Raw genomic sequence first — 15,417 nt, 5'->3', positions numbered from 1 at the left:
CACCAAAATATATGGACCATAGCATGTCCAGGTCAAAAAACAACTTTAAAAATCATCGATTATGTAAATATGGAAGTCATTTGCATAATTAGTGATGAAATGTTAAAATTGAATTCTGCCAAAGGATATAACTTCTATAAATGCAATATATGTAAGTTCGGTAGAGAAGACCATCAATTAGAAAACTGATTACAACACTATTTGCGTAACCAATGAGGCGGAAAGAAAAACAAGAAATTTGCAAAAGCTCCAAACCTCCCACGGATGTATGAGGTCTCCGAACTCATATTGATAGCGATATTCCTTTATCGCTGCGGCTTTAACAAATCTACAAAAGTCCCTCATGCGCAAAATTACATTTCCAGAGAAATCAGAGAAGATTACCAAGCTGAAATTCGATTTCCGCCGTTGGGAAATATGAGGTCTACATGTCATAAATGATGATATATTTGTTTATTGTCACGATATGTCATTTGTTTCATTATTCTCCATGAGTTTGTGAAAACTGCAAACTGCTATTAAACTGGAAATGACGCCATGAAATGTATTTTCAAAGAAAACTGCAATACGTTAACTATCACCGACAATAATAAGTTATTTCCATCTCGCCAATTTCACACAATAATAGATCAGCAATTGCTAGAGTCAGCTCACCATTGTCGTGAAGATTACAGCTTCAGAGTGGGTCACTATAGCTATAGTCCATTGCTGTGATTCTCATACAGAAATTCCGGTGTTAAATGGTAGCCCAAGAGAAGAATGCAAGGTCAGTTTAATGGGTCTTCTGGACAAAGAGTCCAAAATAAATCCAGAAATGATACATATAGTGGATAGATCTCATCGTGGCTATCTACATGACTAATAGACCCTTTCTGCAGGCAAGTGTTCCAATCAGTGGCTGACTCCTCATTCTCACAGTCTGTTATGGAGATTAACTTTTTAACAAGGGATGGCCTTAAAGATACGTGGTATTAATGTACGTTTCTTTAGATATTGATACGGAGCACTGGGAGGACCTTGCAAGTGACCGTTCCAGGTGGAGATGCACACTGTCCAGACAGCTCAAATCAGGAGAAGCCAGACTGATTCACAGTGCAGAAGAAAAGCGGATCCGCAGAAAAGAGCTTTGCAACAGAACTGAGTCAGCTTACAGATGTGATTTTTGTGGCAGAGACTGCCATTCTCGTATAGGGCTGTTTAGCCATAGTCGATGATGTAGGGCTGTTGTGAATTAGTATTTTACCATGGTCAATACTGACCGGTGGAGGCCATATTTATATTCTTTGGTCAAAACCCCAAATCTTCTGGATAGCAAAATCTTATTGTTATCGCCCCTCACAGGCAGAACATTATTTCATAGTTTCGGTACTCACCAACAGATCAATGACAGCTCGAACTACTGTTTAGGTTGTACGAATAAATACACATCATCGGGGTGTAAAGAAAGATTGGAGCTTCCATGCACCTCCATACAACGCAGTGAATGTGCGTATCTACTTCGTAAATGCTGTTAGGCGATGCGATATAGTTGATTTGATTTATTTCTAGATAAACAGCAGTAAACTTCAAACACTGCCCTTATTTTACAGTGAGCCTCTTTGAATGCTCTGTTCAATTTCCCCAACCGTCGTACATGCAAATGAAGTTGAGCAGTTTTATGTCTACGAACACGCCGGCTTGTTTCTTTATTGAACAATGTTGATTAAGTTATGGCAGGATTTTGGACGGCTCTGCCTTCCATTGTCGTGACGGTAGGTACCGCCATTTCGGCATTCACGTCATCTGAGCAACTTTACCAAAACTTAAGTAAGCGCCTCCTGCCACAAGGTGTCAACTAACAACGGGAACAAACACGGGAAAGACGATCTGTGCATTTACAATGTTTACAGATGGTTTGATAAGCTTTGATTTCTCATTCGATCTTTATAATCAATAGACTTAACGGTAATAAAAACTTTATCAAATGCGTTTTGATATTACAAAGTGAATGTTCTCGTTGTATTGCCAAACCAGCTGATGAATCTAATTTCAGACGACTGAGCTGTAAGATGCGAAGGATCTCGACATGTGGCAAGAATCCAGACGCTATCATGTCATGGTGGATTTCGTCTGTCATGTAATACATGTCGGGGACACTGCTATGAGCCATGTCTGTTCATTTTCATTGCCTCGCGAGTTAAACGTTATCCATCATTGTCACAACTTCTTAACACTATATTGCAATAACCAAAGGCTCGACAGGTGTTGCCTATGAGATCTGGGCACAGCGGTATTCTCCAAACTACGTTGTACAACAATAGCCACGAAATTAACGAAATCGATACTCGTGGTGTCAAATACCTATCTGTTTAATGGATGAAGAGTTTGTATAATTACAACTAGCACTACTACATAGAGGCTATCAGTTCAACCAACCACGTTGTTCTACCACCACGGAGTCTGTGTCAACTTTCGGGACCTGAATATTCTTTTCCGTCACTCTACACATCATTGTGTTCAGTGTGATGGATGGATGTGCATCAATGCATTTGTTGCATTGCCTAACGCGCCATTCCATTGTGTGCCACAGGAGCGGCACAGTTCGGAGTATTCCATATTGCGCCACAGCACCGCTGCCATCCAATGTTTAGAAATGATACATCCCTGTTTTCCAAAGGAGCCATTCCGTCGTGTGCTTTGAAATTGCGCACGTTTTGGAATGCAACAGCATTTCACGGTAGCCCTCCAATCTACGGCTGCAACGTTCAGAGTAACGTCCTCATTATCTCTCCACGTCTGAATCAGCAATCACCATTTTCTGCCATTCCCGCAATTGTAACACGGTCTCTCCCCACAACAGTTTGTCTGAGAGATCGATCAATCCTCTAGAATGTTACTACTGATCATGTCCACGACCAGCAAGGCACACCGACTGAAAAAGGAAGGCAATAGCAAAGTTATACATGAACAACTTTTTTGTCTTGTGATTGATGCATAGAGCTTTGTTAAAAATAGTCTTACAATCTCGTAATATATGATTTAAGAATACCATGAACCTCCAGCCGGATGCAACAGGGAAGAACCAATCGTTAATAAGGTATCAGGCTGATGCCAGAAGCAGTGATTACGGTGATTGAAACAGCGGACTCCATCAAGGCATGTTTTTGAGCGGATCGTCTGTCATTTTGACATTCGTAATAATCCTTAAATGCCCATTACTGTAGAACAACAGGTGTGTAAAACCACCGCTGGGAAATGTGCTGGAATTCAATTTCAGTAATTCTAGCCCGCCATGTCTCTATTAGCTGGTGCCGTGACAGTTCGGCATTATAAGTAGAAAGGTCTGGGTATCCGTCTTCTTTTGTGATATTATGTGAAATTTGTTCTGATCGACCAAAGTCAACGTAACAAAGGGATCGTCTGACTTTATCCAAGCACTCTCGTAGTAGAAATCTTATCATTTGGGCATTTTCTTTGTATATATTATTTGCTCCACATTTCGGACCTGATGATTCATCTACGGTCAAACCGATCTCTGACAAAACCAATTTCCCTCGTAATATTAAAGACGTATGAACGCGTTTGGAGGGAAGGACGTAGTCTTACCTTCTTTATTAGTTATCGTTGCATTCCTCATAGAGAAACTGCGCCAGTTCACAGATCGTAGTGACGAACTCTGCAATGAAGGTCTTATAAATTCATAATTCTCGCAATAACAGTATGATGCAAGACTGCAAATGGTCCCTTCATCATAACTCTTAGACACCCCCCGAATGTCTAAAAAATTACGTTAATCACATTTCAAACGTGAATGTGCAAATCTTCAAAAAATATGGGGAAAATGTTACCTTCATAGTCGATCTTGCCATTTCCGTCGAGGTCAATTTCACACATCATTTCATCAACTACAGAGAATGAACAAATCAAGATAAGGGCTCATTAGACGTCTACAAATAATCCAACGTTGCATGACGTACTTTTGTCAATTTTACATCAATTGCAGACATCAGATATCCATTAACAAGTAAACAAATAAACAAACAAACAAGCAAACAGGTAAATGATTTATTAGCTTATCATTTTTAGCTTATCAGAAATTTCTTGATTACAAAGTAGCCAGTAATATATATATCCTACCTTCTTCGTCTGTGAGATCTTGACCAAAACAACTAAGTATCTGTCTGAGATCAGAAGCATCAATGAAACCATCCCCGGCCTTGTCAAACAAGCTGAAGGCTTCTCTCAAGTCTTTCTCATCGTCCTCCGCTAGACCCTCGTCGTCTTCGTCGTTTTCTTCTTTGATTATAGACGACAAAATGACCACGAAGTCTTCGAAATCGATCGTGAGATTTCCTGTAAAATAAATCAAAATACAGAGTGCAATTCTTATACGTAAAGACTAGTGTAGCATCACAAATGTAAGTATTCTACAACGTAGACTATACTATACATCTCTTCTGCAGAATAGAATAGATCACAAATAGATTATCTTGGTATATTTCGAAGATTCTGTACTTAAAATCTGCTGCATACACATATCTGTTTAAAGTACATAAGACACCAAAATACAACATTTTCTTATTATCTGAAATAGGAGTAGCTGTTCTAAATTGAGCCGTATTTACAACGCACTTTACACACCCTTCTGATGCTATCTAACATTGAACCATCACACACCATGCTTCCATGGATCCAGCCCTTTATCCTTATCTGATCTTCTCACCAGGTGATTACATTAATCAGTGACTGATGCCCACCCATGACGTCACAATGAATACGGCAGCCGGGTCGAAACCTTGCACAACGGCTTGTGAAAAAGATTATTTGATGAGCAAAGAGTGCTTAATCATCGTGATAACATTCAATTAAAGGACATAACAATATCTATTTTGTTTGCTTGTAAAAATGACGTTCTTTCCGAGCCGCATTGCAAAGTTCTAAATTGGCTGCCATGTTCATTGTGACGTCATGAGTGGGCAAGTCACTGATTAATGAATTACCTGGTGGGAAAATCAAAAGCTGGAGGTATGATGTTTGATGGTTCGATGTTCAATAACATCCGAAGTGTGAATATTTCGTGAAAATTTCTATGTCATCTAACAATGATACTATGGTTTATGTAATTTCAGAAAATTCTTAATCTTGATGTCATTGGTGTCTTATCCACTTTAAACGGCTGTAGTTTAGTTCCAGCGGTAGATTGCTGTAAGTATTCTGCAACAGTCATTTACTTTTGTAACGCATGAATGACGTATGACTTTATATGAAGGATGCGTAGGATCAAGTGCGTTGTGAATACGGCTCCATTTAAAACAGATGGACAATCTTATGTTATAGATTATTCTAAATTTATTGTTGGATGGTGCACACTTGGAGTAATGTAAAGCGTTATCATAACCATCATATCATAACTTTTTTCTAGCTAAGTTTAAGTTTTCGCATTTGAAGAAGACATATATGATAAATCATTATAAGGTTAAAATAAATGTCTTGACTTTCACGTCGCTACATCACTTCAAGCTAGATTGCATGCATCAGCTTCTTAAATGTCAAGGACAACAAGCATTATCCGGGTAAAAACTCAGCCAGACTATTGTGAGATACACATCTGTATGAACATGTACAGGTCTGTAGCTATATCGGTATGAAGATGCCCTTCGGCGTAAAATGCCAGATTCCCTAGCACGTCGTTGTGGCTGTTTATATCAATTTAACGGCTGGTTACAGAAAAGAAAAGAAAAGAAAGGAAAAGCGCTGCATGTGTAATTCACAGAATTGTTCATGGCTATCTAATGAAACAATCATTTGGAAAACAACCAACATCTTGTGCATATATGAACCCAATCCTTGACAGAGAATAGTTTAGAGAGGTCGAAGTCCTAAAGCCGTAAGCTTTGGACTCGGGTACTTTTGCCTTCTGGCTGTTATATATCTACGAGGTTCTTTTGAAACTTGTTCATAATGCGAAGCTGGATTGTTTTCCTCTCATGGCTAGTTGCTTTCACTGTTGGTCTTCTCATAGATGTACATATAGATTGTAGCAGTCCTCTTCAACCGTTTGTCTTTGCCACGTTTATAAATGTCTCCACCTGTAGCTGTTAGGTGTTAATAGACTAGGAATTGGACTTTACGATGTGCATCGTTTTCCATTTAGAATCAGTCATTTTCTGCCCCGGGTTACTCGATTTCTCAGTCATCAAGATCAGAAACCCAAAACACTTTTCTATAGTTAACATGTTTGTAGCTCATGCATAGTGTAAGCTGGTCAGAATCGTTATTGTGTATATATGTACAATAATTTGATGAAAAATGCCCAACGAAATTGACAAAAATATACTTAGAAAACAAAAACTCGTTGACGACGAAACTCAAGTCATCCAGACAACTTCATAAAACAACTTAAACGTGATTCTTCAAACGCTGTGTGTGATGTATGGTTTTCCTATGTGTGTGTTAGCATCACATGATGGAAACATGTGTCCACCTTACACCTTCATTTTCTTCTCGATAAGATCTGCAACGTGCACAGTTATGCGTGTCTGTGAATCCCAACAGGCGATCCTTGAGCATGGTAAGCTTAACTTTTATAACCAAGGAAGGGAACAGAAGAGCCACCTCGACATGAAACAAGTTAATTAAGGGAACGTAATAAGATTCATGGGCCCATACGTGGCTATGACGTACATCTAAGTACTGTCGACCATATGGGTGGTGCAACCTGAAAGTTTGCGGGTAAATTTGGATCTGTACAATGTAACTAGAGTTCCACGACCTCATACCTTCGCCAAACCTTTTCGACTGATGTATTATAAGTGTATGAGATGTATCATGCAAATAAGGTTATCATTTGCATAACTTATTAGTTGATCATCTTCTCCACCCAAATAGCAGAAGCTGCCAAGTATGACCGTGTTATCTTAACCAAGCAGGCTATTCAAGCATTTTCTGATCAGTTATGCAAATTAGGCCATCATTTGCATAATTTCTATTCAAACTTGTTCACCTTCACATAACTTCCAAATGCCACGAGTATGAAATTCCAGCTATTTGCCAATATGGCATTACAGTATTTTTCATCAATTATGCAAAGTAGGTCTTCATTTGCATAACTTTTATCTATCGATGTCCTTCAATTTTTAAGTTACAAATGTTGCATTTTTTGATAGTCTCATCATTAAATGGAGTGGGTTTATGAAATGTCCCGATTGATTATGCAAATATGATTCTGATTTGCATGATTACCATTTCACCACATCAAATATCACTTAAAGGCACCCAGAGCATTTTATGAGACTTGAAAACTTGAAATATTGTAGTTGCTGTAATCTTTATGAAATTTACAATAAATGCCACTGTTTACCACATTTGCGTTCGTATTTCTTATCAAAAGTCCGCAAAAACGGCCCAAAAATAATCTTATAGTTTCATGCGCCTACCGTAAATACTGTAGATACCATAGCCCCGCCCACCTCCGTCAAAACGTAGAAATGCAAAATCAAAACATAAAAATGCAAATATTTGACGGCCATACAGTCACTCTCTCATTGGTTGAACCGCGCTAATTGTGATGGACAGTCAGGATCAGTCTATTAGGGCTTGGATTTTCTATCAGTTCTCACCACACAACGACATCGATATGTAATGGTACAGTGTTATTGAAACTTGCTATGTGTAGGAGTGACCAGAAATTTTAGTTTTTCAATTCAAGTTTCAAGCCTCATAAAATGCTCTGGATGCCTCTTAGCTATCCACATATTAAAAACAAGTTGTATACAGGTTTGGTTGTATATCCCTTTGTGTTTGGGCCACTAGCTGCAAGGTACCTGGGGACAGACCTTTCAGCAGGGGAATATTAGGCCCAGTCTGGCAGCTGACACGTGTTAGGTGCCACCTGCATGAGAGTCTTTATCATGCAATATAGCGGATTTCTGGACTTTCTGATCTAATTCGAGATTTTATACAACATACAATTACCAAATATGAAGACAATCCATCCTGGCATTCTCGACTTATCGTGTCCACTGACAGACACACAGAACCACGCTCGGTAAAACATAACCTTCTTGGGGAAGGTGATTACAATTACGTAATTATGATTCCAGCCTCAACCAGATAACATGGTGACTGTGACGTCACGTACAACACCTAACAGTAGGGACATGTGTGTGCGCGCGCGTCGGTGTGTGTGTGTGTTGGTGTGTTTTTGTAAAAATGTCCATGATTTTCATTTTCTTATGACTGCCCCTCCCCCATTTGACTTTTTGTAATGCATTTCAATATCAATCTATACAGCAATTATTATAATTATAGAGGTTTTCTTCCCTTGCTCTCAACTCAAACTAAACGCTACGTTTTTGTTCCCATGGTTCCAACACGACCGATATTTTACCGGCAGTTTTGGGGTTGCACGTTATATTGATGGAGAAAAGAAATCCGCCCTTGATGCTTGGTGGATTACCAGTGACCTGTGGTCATGGCTATGTCCCCAGGCGGTATTGTAGACACATCATTCAGGCATATGGACAAGATATCGGAGGCGCCGGAGCTCATGGACGAAACGATCTTTATTTCTCCAACATCCCTGAATGATATAACGAATTCATTTCACTCAGATTGTTTACTTCATATTCTACCACAAGTAATGAACTACTGATTCAATTCACATCTGTTTTGACTACCAATTGATGAAAATAACGACCCAAAATTCTTGACGTTTTTTAACGTTGTGTAAAACATTCAACTTAATTGTTTCTGAAACCTCCACCTTGTTTGAGAAGCAAAAACCTAAAGACCTTAATGATGCCAAACACAGCGTGAAAACACCCAAGAAATTAATATCATGTTTTCAATTTGTTTTTCCTGTCACGAGGATAATGCATGGCTTCCCTGTGGATCAAACCTGTGATGGCTTCTGAATCAATAACTTAGTCCACCGAGGCGTTTCAAACTAGTCGAACAATTCATTTTACATGAATGTGCATTGTATACGATTACGGCTTTGCAACTAAGTGAGCGTTAAGCCTAAGATGCATGTGTCTGTAACTGCTAAATTGGCTAGAGGGGGATTCAGGCAAAAACATTGGTACCTCAGCTTTTAAAGCAAGTATCCTTTAATTTTTTTTGTGAAAGAGAGAGAAGCACACACAAGTCTTTATTCAAAAGCCGTAAAAACCTCCTAGTACGTAAACTGATAGCCAATGTAACGGCGGAATGGTTACAGCATTCGTAGCCGATGATCCAGTGTGACGGAAGAATTAATGGTTCCAGTCCGCCGCCGATCTGACACCGTAGGGCCTCACGCTGGACGGCTCCCGGTGGGGAAGCCTTATCTACCGGCAGCACAAGGTATTCAGGGCGTCATAGATTCGCGTGGGCGGCAACACGAGTTATGGGAGGGGAGAAAAAAGGAACCGTACGTCGTGTAGCTGACTAAGGAGGTGTAGGTATGGAGGACTTTTTCCCCAAGATTTCAGATGTGAAAGAAACAAGACCACAACTGCACAAAAGGGATCAAATGCAACAGAAATAGGAATCAGAGGTTGTGGATATACAGAAAAATTTTTTTGTTTGAGGAACAAGGTGGAGGTTTTAGGCGAGGTTCTCTCTAGAACGAAAAAAAATGTAACAAATTTTCAATGATGGGATCTGTATAGTGCAATCACGTGCATTGAGGCTGTGCATACTCTCTGTGCGTACGATTCTTTTACAGATCGTGTGTAGATGAGAGTTGGAGAAATGAAAGGCAGGAGAAAACTTACCGTCTGCATCTAGGTCATGCAGTAACTCGTTAAGATCTTCTTCTGAGGAAAACTGACCCAGGTCGTGCAAAACTGTCCCAAGCTCCTCTATGGTGATCGTTCCGTCGCCATCTTTGTCAAACAACTTAAATGCCTCTCGATACTCTGCAAAGACAAAGAGCAGCTCAGTACAGAAGAATAGTTTGCGCTGAATCTTTAGTTTCAGTTTCGTACAAGTTAAGTTTTATCTGTTTCTTTCGATATGATAAGAACAAAAATCTCGAGGGGTACACTCCAAGTTTGTGATGATTTCCTGTACAGAGAGCTAAAATCAGTGTTACTAGATGTATTATCACATCAAGGCGTAGTCACGCTAGCGCTTGTCGTTGGATTTTCATCGATTTCAGCGACACTATCATCACTGCCAGCAAGGATCTATGTACGACATCATTTTCACAATACAGATGCATTTTACATGGTACAAGCTAAGAACGCTCATAATGTGCTGATCATCGCAAGACGAGTGTAGCTACAAAAATGTATGCTTTTTAGAAGTTTAGTCGACAACTTTTACCACCAAATTCCCTAGTACGAGGTATCGGTTGCTCCGTTCTCAAAATGACTCTACCTCTGGAACGGAAGCCCTTGATTAGGTGAAGGCATAAATGCTTGAGTAACCGCGCTTAACCACAATCTCATGAAATATCTGAAGCCGAATTAAGTTTTAAGTTATTTTCCAAGCAGAGGTTTCGGTCGAAAGGGCTAGGAGTGGCCGCTTTTTTTAAACGTTTCCCTTCCTCCATCGCGGTCACCCCTAGCCCTCCCGACCGAAACCTCTGCTTGGAGAATGGTTGTAATTGCCTGTGAGGAGGAACTGTATGTGACATAAATAAGTGAATAAAGTTCTTTGCGTTAGCAGGTACCTACATTACTTCTAGTAACAAGAGCATCCAGTTTTAATCTGGTGAATCCTTTTCGTTAATCTCTCTATTTCTCCAACTAGGTCAGAATGCGCTCTCTTTCCTATTCTAGAGTCCTACAATTAATGAATGTTTGAGTCATATCTTCTTTATTCAAAATTGCTTCTGATTTCTATACGGTCTAAGTAGTAAAGTTTTTCTCTCTCGTCCCATAGCTTTTTAATTTGATACGATGTTCTGTATAACCAACTAAACAGTGCACCAAGAAAACCAGCGGGTCATGACTAGTCTACTGTGTACATCTTGCGTTACATACACCGACGAAGTGCGTCAATGGAGTAATATATCTGAATCAACTATCAAATTTGAATCAAAAGGTAGGTATACACGTATATCAATTTGTGGAGTAAGGCATATGACTAGAATTACATATTCGGTACACCCACATCTAATTCATATACTTCGTTCAAACGCATATCAAGTGTGAGTGAAAGACGACCCAGTATACAATGAACTATAATTTATTCTTCCTACTAAGCAAGCTGTCTGCTGAGTAAATTGTAGAGCCTGCCAATTCATTTCGTCTCGGCTGCCTCTTCTGAGTGCTTCCGGTTGTGCGAGCTTTTGATTCCCGCCATGCCATTGCGACGACTTGACGCACCCGCCTTTGATTAGATTGATTAAGTCTCTCCATAGATACGATTTATTCGCTCGAAGTTAGTGTTGGGAAAATTGTGGAGGGTTGCGAAAGTGGTCATCTGCATACATTGTTTCTGGCAAAAGACTCAGCGTTCATATGCCGATCTCAAATAGATGACAGTAGGCCGCCTTTCCGTAAAAAACGTCGATTCATACCTCAGAGACCGACGAAGTACAAAGTGACGAGCACCGAGGCTTTTGTCACACTGATATGTTTTGTTTTTTTGCAAATTCCTCGGATAACAGAGAGCGATGGTTATTTCTCCATTATGTGATTGCCATAATCTACACTAATCTCGTCGGACGGAAGTGGCTGTCAGGAACAATTGAACCTTACACGACTAATGCGAATCCGTGACAAAATAAATGACTTGGTTTTGCATAAACCTTAATCAAATCTACATTGTCACACGTACACAACATGTACCTCTTCCATAGATTGTGGTCCAGACGTTAATTTTACATGCTGCATCTTTGGCAAATATTGAGTAAAGAAACCTTGAGTAAAGAAACAAACACATACATAGGAAACCAAAATAAATCAATGTTTAATAAAATCAATCATGTGGAATTGATAATTTCTACTTTTGCTGGCAAAGTGAGTCTTATATACACGGTTGTAATGATTAGAAGCTACATTGCACTCATGGAACCTACATACTCAAAGGTTTGAGGGACTTAATAATTGCAACTATTATGCGGAAAAAAGATTTCTATGAAACGATAATCAAACACATACCTCTGTTTGAGGCGGCGAGGAAAGATATGGATTGGCAGGATTTGGTACTGCCAAGTTCTGAACTCTGCAAGACTGTATGGTGAATGAAACTACGTTACCAGAGGCTATCTACTACGTTACTAGAGGTATGTGATAAATATCATATCACATGTATATGATACTGAGTAATAGGAGAGAAGAGCTCACAGTAACGCCGTGGGGAATATGGCCAACACCTTTGGGCGAACACCTGTACGTATGGACGCGTGCGGTTGTTCTTTAACATGTAGTGGTTTAACGCCCCAGGGGAGGCGGAGGGCTTAACGTCCCCTCAAAGAACTTGACTAACTGTTTGTACCAGATATTCATCCCCTGTGACAGCGGGTGTTCATCTCCCGAATTCATATCCATGGAGCCATATACGTTATCGAATCCACTTAACCATTTAACGATAAATCAATCAAATTGAAGTCAAACGGCAAACTTAAACTTTCTTTGCCGCATGGATTCTTTTAATTCTTTTAATCATCCAATGCATTCCGACACCGTCATTTTGTCAATAAGAACAAACAATAAAGCAATAAGAACAAGAACAAAGCAATGATGGATTTTCACGTCAGCTGCCTTCCTTAACTTAACAACAGTCATGAAGTCAGCACCATGTAAAGACCGAGGAGGCTGGTACATTGACGACATTGATAAAAAAATGGAAATCCAGTTGTCCCTCTGCTTTGGATGAATTTCCGCGATGTGATATTCAAAAGAATAGACATAGTTTTAACTTGACTTGTGGTAAGAGGCCGACATACCTTGTACTTGAGATTCAGACAACCCAGCAAAGCTATCGCTGTGGGTGGGAGTAGCTGAGTGTGAAACATAGGATCCGGTATCGTCATCCTGCGTACAGTAACAACACCACATACTATATGGGTGATGATACACCGCCGAGTGCACTCTTTAAACAGGCATCTCTGACACAGAACCACGCCGAACACCTTCCGAGCATCTGCGGTTACAACTCCCGGAGAACTCTCTAAATCCGAAGATAAAAAGATGTGTCACGACTTGTCCTCTTTTTACATTTCGGTAGACACTCTTAATCAAGATAAAGACGTTGTCAACGTGTATCAGGGCTGATGGGTTACGCTCTTCCGCGCCGCTCTTTCATCTGTATCAGCGATGGGAGAGAACTAGGGGAGTTCGACTTATGAAACGTTTCCAGGGAATTTCGCGGGAACCACGTGTATCATTATGACTCATGCGCACTGCTCTCAAGTGGTCTATTTAAGGGGCCTATGGGAAAGACAGGTAAGACTGTTTCACACTTTCAGCAAGAAGCAAATATGCTAGAGTAAAGACAAGGACTATTCCCACAAAAGGGACATTTCATTGACAAATCTGTCATATATGATGTTTGTTTATGTACAAATATGAAAGTAAGTCTACCTAAAACATACATTAAAAAGTTTTGAAGAAGGGTCTTGACAACGAGCGTATGTATAAAGGATACTGTTAAGGTGAAGATGTCCGTTTATTACCCAGGAAAGAGAGTTCATCAGGACTGCGCTGAGCGCGACGAAACAAACCGTGAAATTGATGGTCCGTGTTAGCAGTCTGATAGGTCTGATCGTTCTGAATACTAAATGAATCGTACGGCACCCACCTGACTTCCCAAGTTCACTTAGAATTCAATGAGGGATTATTTTCGCACGGTACGTGACAAAGTCTGTGACACATTTCACGACCAGGCTATAAAACCACTTGATTTGTACAAGTTTTAACTAAGACTGAGTCTTAGGAGAGTTCGTCATCCATCACGGTCTCAGACCTGTCACGAAACGGCCTCTCAAAGAGGCGGGAAATTGCCAACTTCTCAATCCATTTTCCTTGGAGGGCTTAAGGCGTGCATTAAGTTCGGTGATGTGCCCTGCGTAAGGTTACAATAGTTGAAGACGTATTCGGTAAATAACACTACAATTTTTTCATATACTTCCTGATATCCTTCTTAATGGGAAAGTGTGGAATCCGGCAGTCTTGTAGTTAGACTTAGAATCTAAAAGTTCTGGGTTGGTATCCCGAGCATGCCCCGATGTTGTGCCCTTGGAAAGGGCACTTAACACCTATTTCGTCACTCGACTGAGGTGGAAATGACTACCTAGCTTCGGTTAGGGACGTCTCCTCGAACTGGATGTAAAGCCGGAGGTCCGGTGTTAGACGAGAGCCACATCTTGAGAAGGTTCAAGAACCCACCACACTTATTTAAACTAGTAAGGGTCCTTGCCGGTGTGAGTGTATAAAATCTTACGGCCTTACTTACTGCACAAAACTGGCGTCTTCCTCCTTGCTGTTATGCGAAAAAATGGTCCTCCTAAAGTCTGTGTATCGTCGATACTAGTGAAATGTGACGATTGTGAACGGTGCCCGCTGTCCTTTTATCAATCAATCAATCAATCAATCAATCAAGCAAGCAAGCAAGCAAGCAAGCAAGCAAGCAAGCAAGCAAGCAAGCAAACCAGCCAGCCTACTAGCAAGCAAGCAATCTTGTTCAATGGTTAAAAACATTAACCAGCCATCATACATGTTCCAGTGACTTTGGAAATTGATATAGAGCATGTCGAAATTTTAAAGGCGATTGCCTTAATTACGTTTAGAAGTTGTGCTTGATTGCCTTTTAGTCAGGGACATACAGAAACACGGGAGTCCTTCAAAGCCTTACGCTCATATATTTTCAAACATGCCCTGCTCAATTACCGGTAGGTAATCACAGGACGGCTGGTGTCTGTAGATGCTGAGTGATGGTCATGAAAATAGATGTGTGTGCGTGTGTCTGTCTGCGTATTCGTGTATGTATGTATGTGTGTGTGTGTGTGTTTGTGTTTGTGTATATGTGCGTGTGTTTGTCTGCGTGTTTGTGTATGTATGTATGTGTGTGTGTGTGCGTGTGTGTGTGTATGTTTGTATGTCTGTGTATATGTGCGTGTGTTTGTTTCTTTGTTTGTTTGTATATGTGTGCGTGTCTGTTAGTGCGTGACACAATAATCGAAGGCATGCAGCTTAAAGAAGCCTCGATCTTTTTTATGTGGGCAAAGTTATATTTGTCAGGGCCATATAAACAACAATGGACATTACTAAGATTAGCCCCGAGTATCCTGTCATCCTCATACAGTTGCATGCAAAATCATTCACCCCCCCTTACATTTTGGACATTTTGGCAAATTGAGAAACTTAACAACTGCAGAATATTCCTAAATCATATAAGTGATGAACAGATATGTTATTACAATCTGATAGCACAACAAAAGTCAGGATTTTTTTCATAGTCCATCCGAAATTAAAACTTTCACACAAAAAGCAGGTTGCAAAA

The 15,417-nt window shown here is 40.1% G+C and overlaps 1 protein-coding gene across 2 annotated transcripts; it reads right to left on the bottom strand.

Annotated features, from left to right (window-relative positions):
• Positions 1–2,332: 2,332 nt before the first annotated feature.
• On the bottom strand, positions 2,333–13,388 carry LOC136432260 (calmodulin-beta-like). 2 transcript variants are annotated; one of them, XM_066423357.1, is made up of 7 exons: positions 12,863–13,388; positions 12,075–12,146; positions 9,738–9,881; positions 4,117–4,332; positions 3,828–3,884; positions 3,586–3,655; positions 2,333–2,911 (listed from the first exon to the last, which is right to left on the bottom strand). In XM_066423357.1, the coding sequence occupies exons 1-6, from the start codon at positions 12,972–12,974 to the stop codon at positions 3,594–3,596; spliced, it is 663 nt and encodes a 220-aa protein (XP_066279454.1). In that variant the 5' UTR covers positions 12,975–13,388; the 3' UTR covers positions 2,333–2,911; positions 3,586–3,593. The 2 variants fall into 2 exon arrangements, with proteins under 2 accessions (XP_066279454.1, XP_066279455.1); XM_066423358.1 differs by lacking the exon at positions 12,075–12,146 and having other exon boundaries at positions 12,863–13,376.
• Between the last annotated feature and the right edge of the window lie 2,029 nt (positions 13,389–15,417).

Source organism: Branchiostoma lanceolatum, chromosome 4 (genome assembly GCF_035083965.1).
Source record: "Branchiostoma lanceolatum isolate klBraLanc5 chromosome 4, klBraLanc5.hap2, whole genome shotgun sequence".
Classification (NCBI taxonomy): domain Eukaryota; kingdom Metazoa; phylum Chordata; class Leptocardii; order Amphioxiformes; family Branchiostomatidae; genus Branchiostoma; species Branchiostoma lanceolatum.
The sequence above is the reverse complement of the archived record's forward strand: the minus strand, read 5'-3'. Positions and strand labels throughout refer to the sequence as shown.

What these genes read in the sequence shown, in the direction of transcription:
- LOC136432260 (XM_066423357.1), bottom strand. Translation starts at nt 12,974, where the DNA reads ATGTGGTGTTGTTACTGTACGCAGGATGACGATACCGGATCCTATGTT. An exon ending in AGATCTCACAGACGAAGAAG is followed by an intron (nt 3,885 to 4,116) that starts GTAGGATATATA and finishes CATTCTCTGTAG; the next exon opens with TTGATGAAATGATGTGTGAA. An exon ending in TGGCAAGATCGACTATGAAG is followed by an intron (nt 3,656 to 3,827) that starts GTAACATTTTCC and finishes CCTTCATTGCAG; the next exon opens with AGTTCGTCACTACGATCTGT.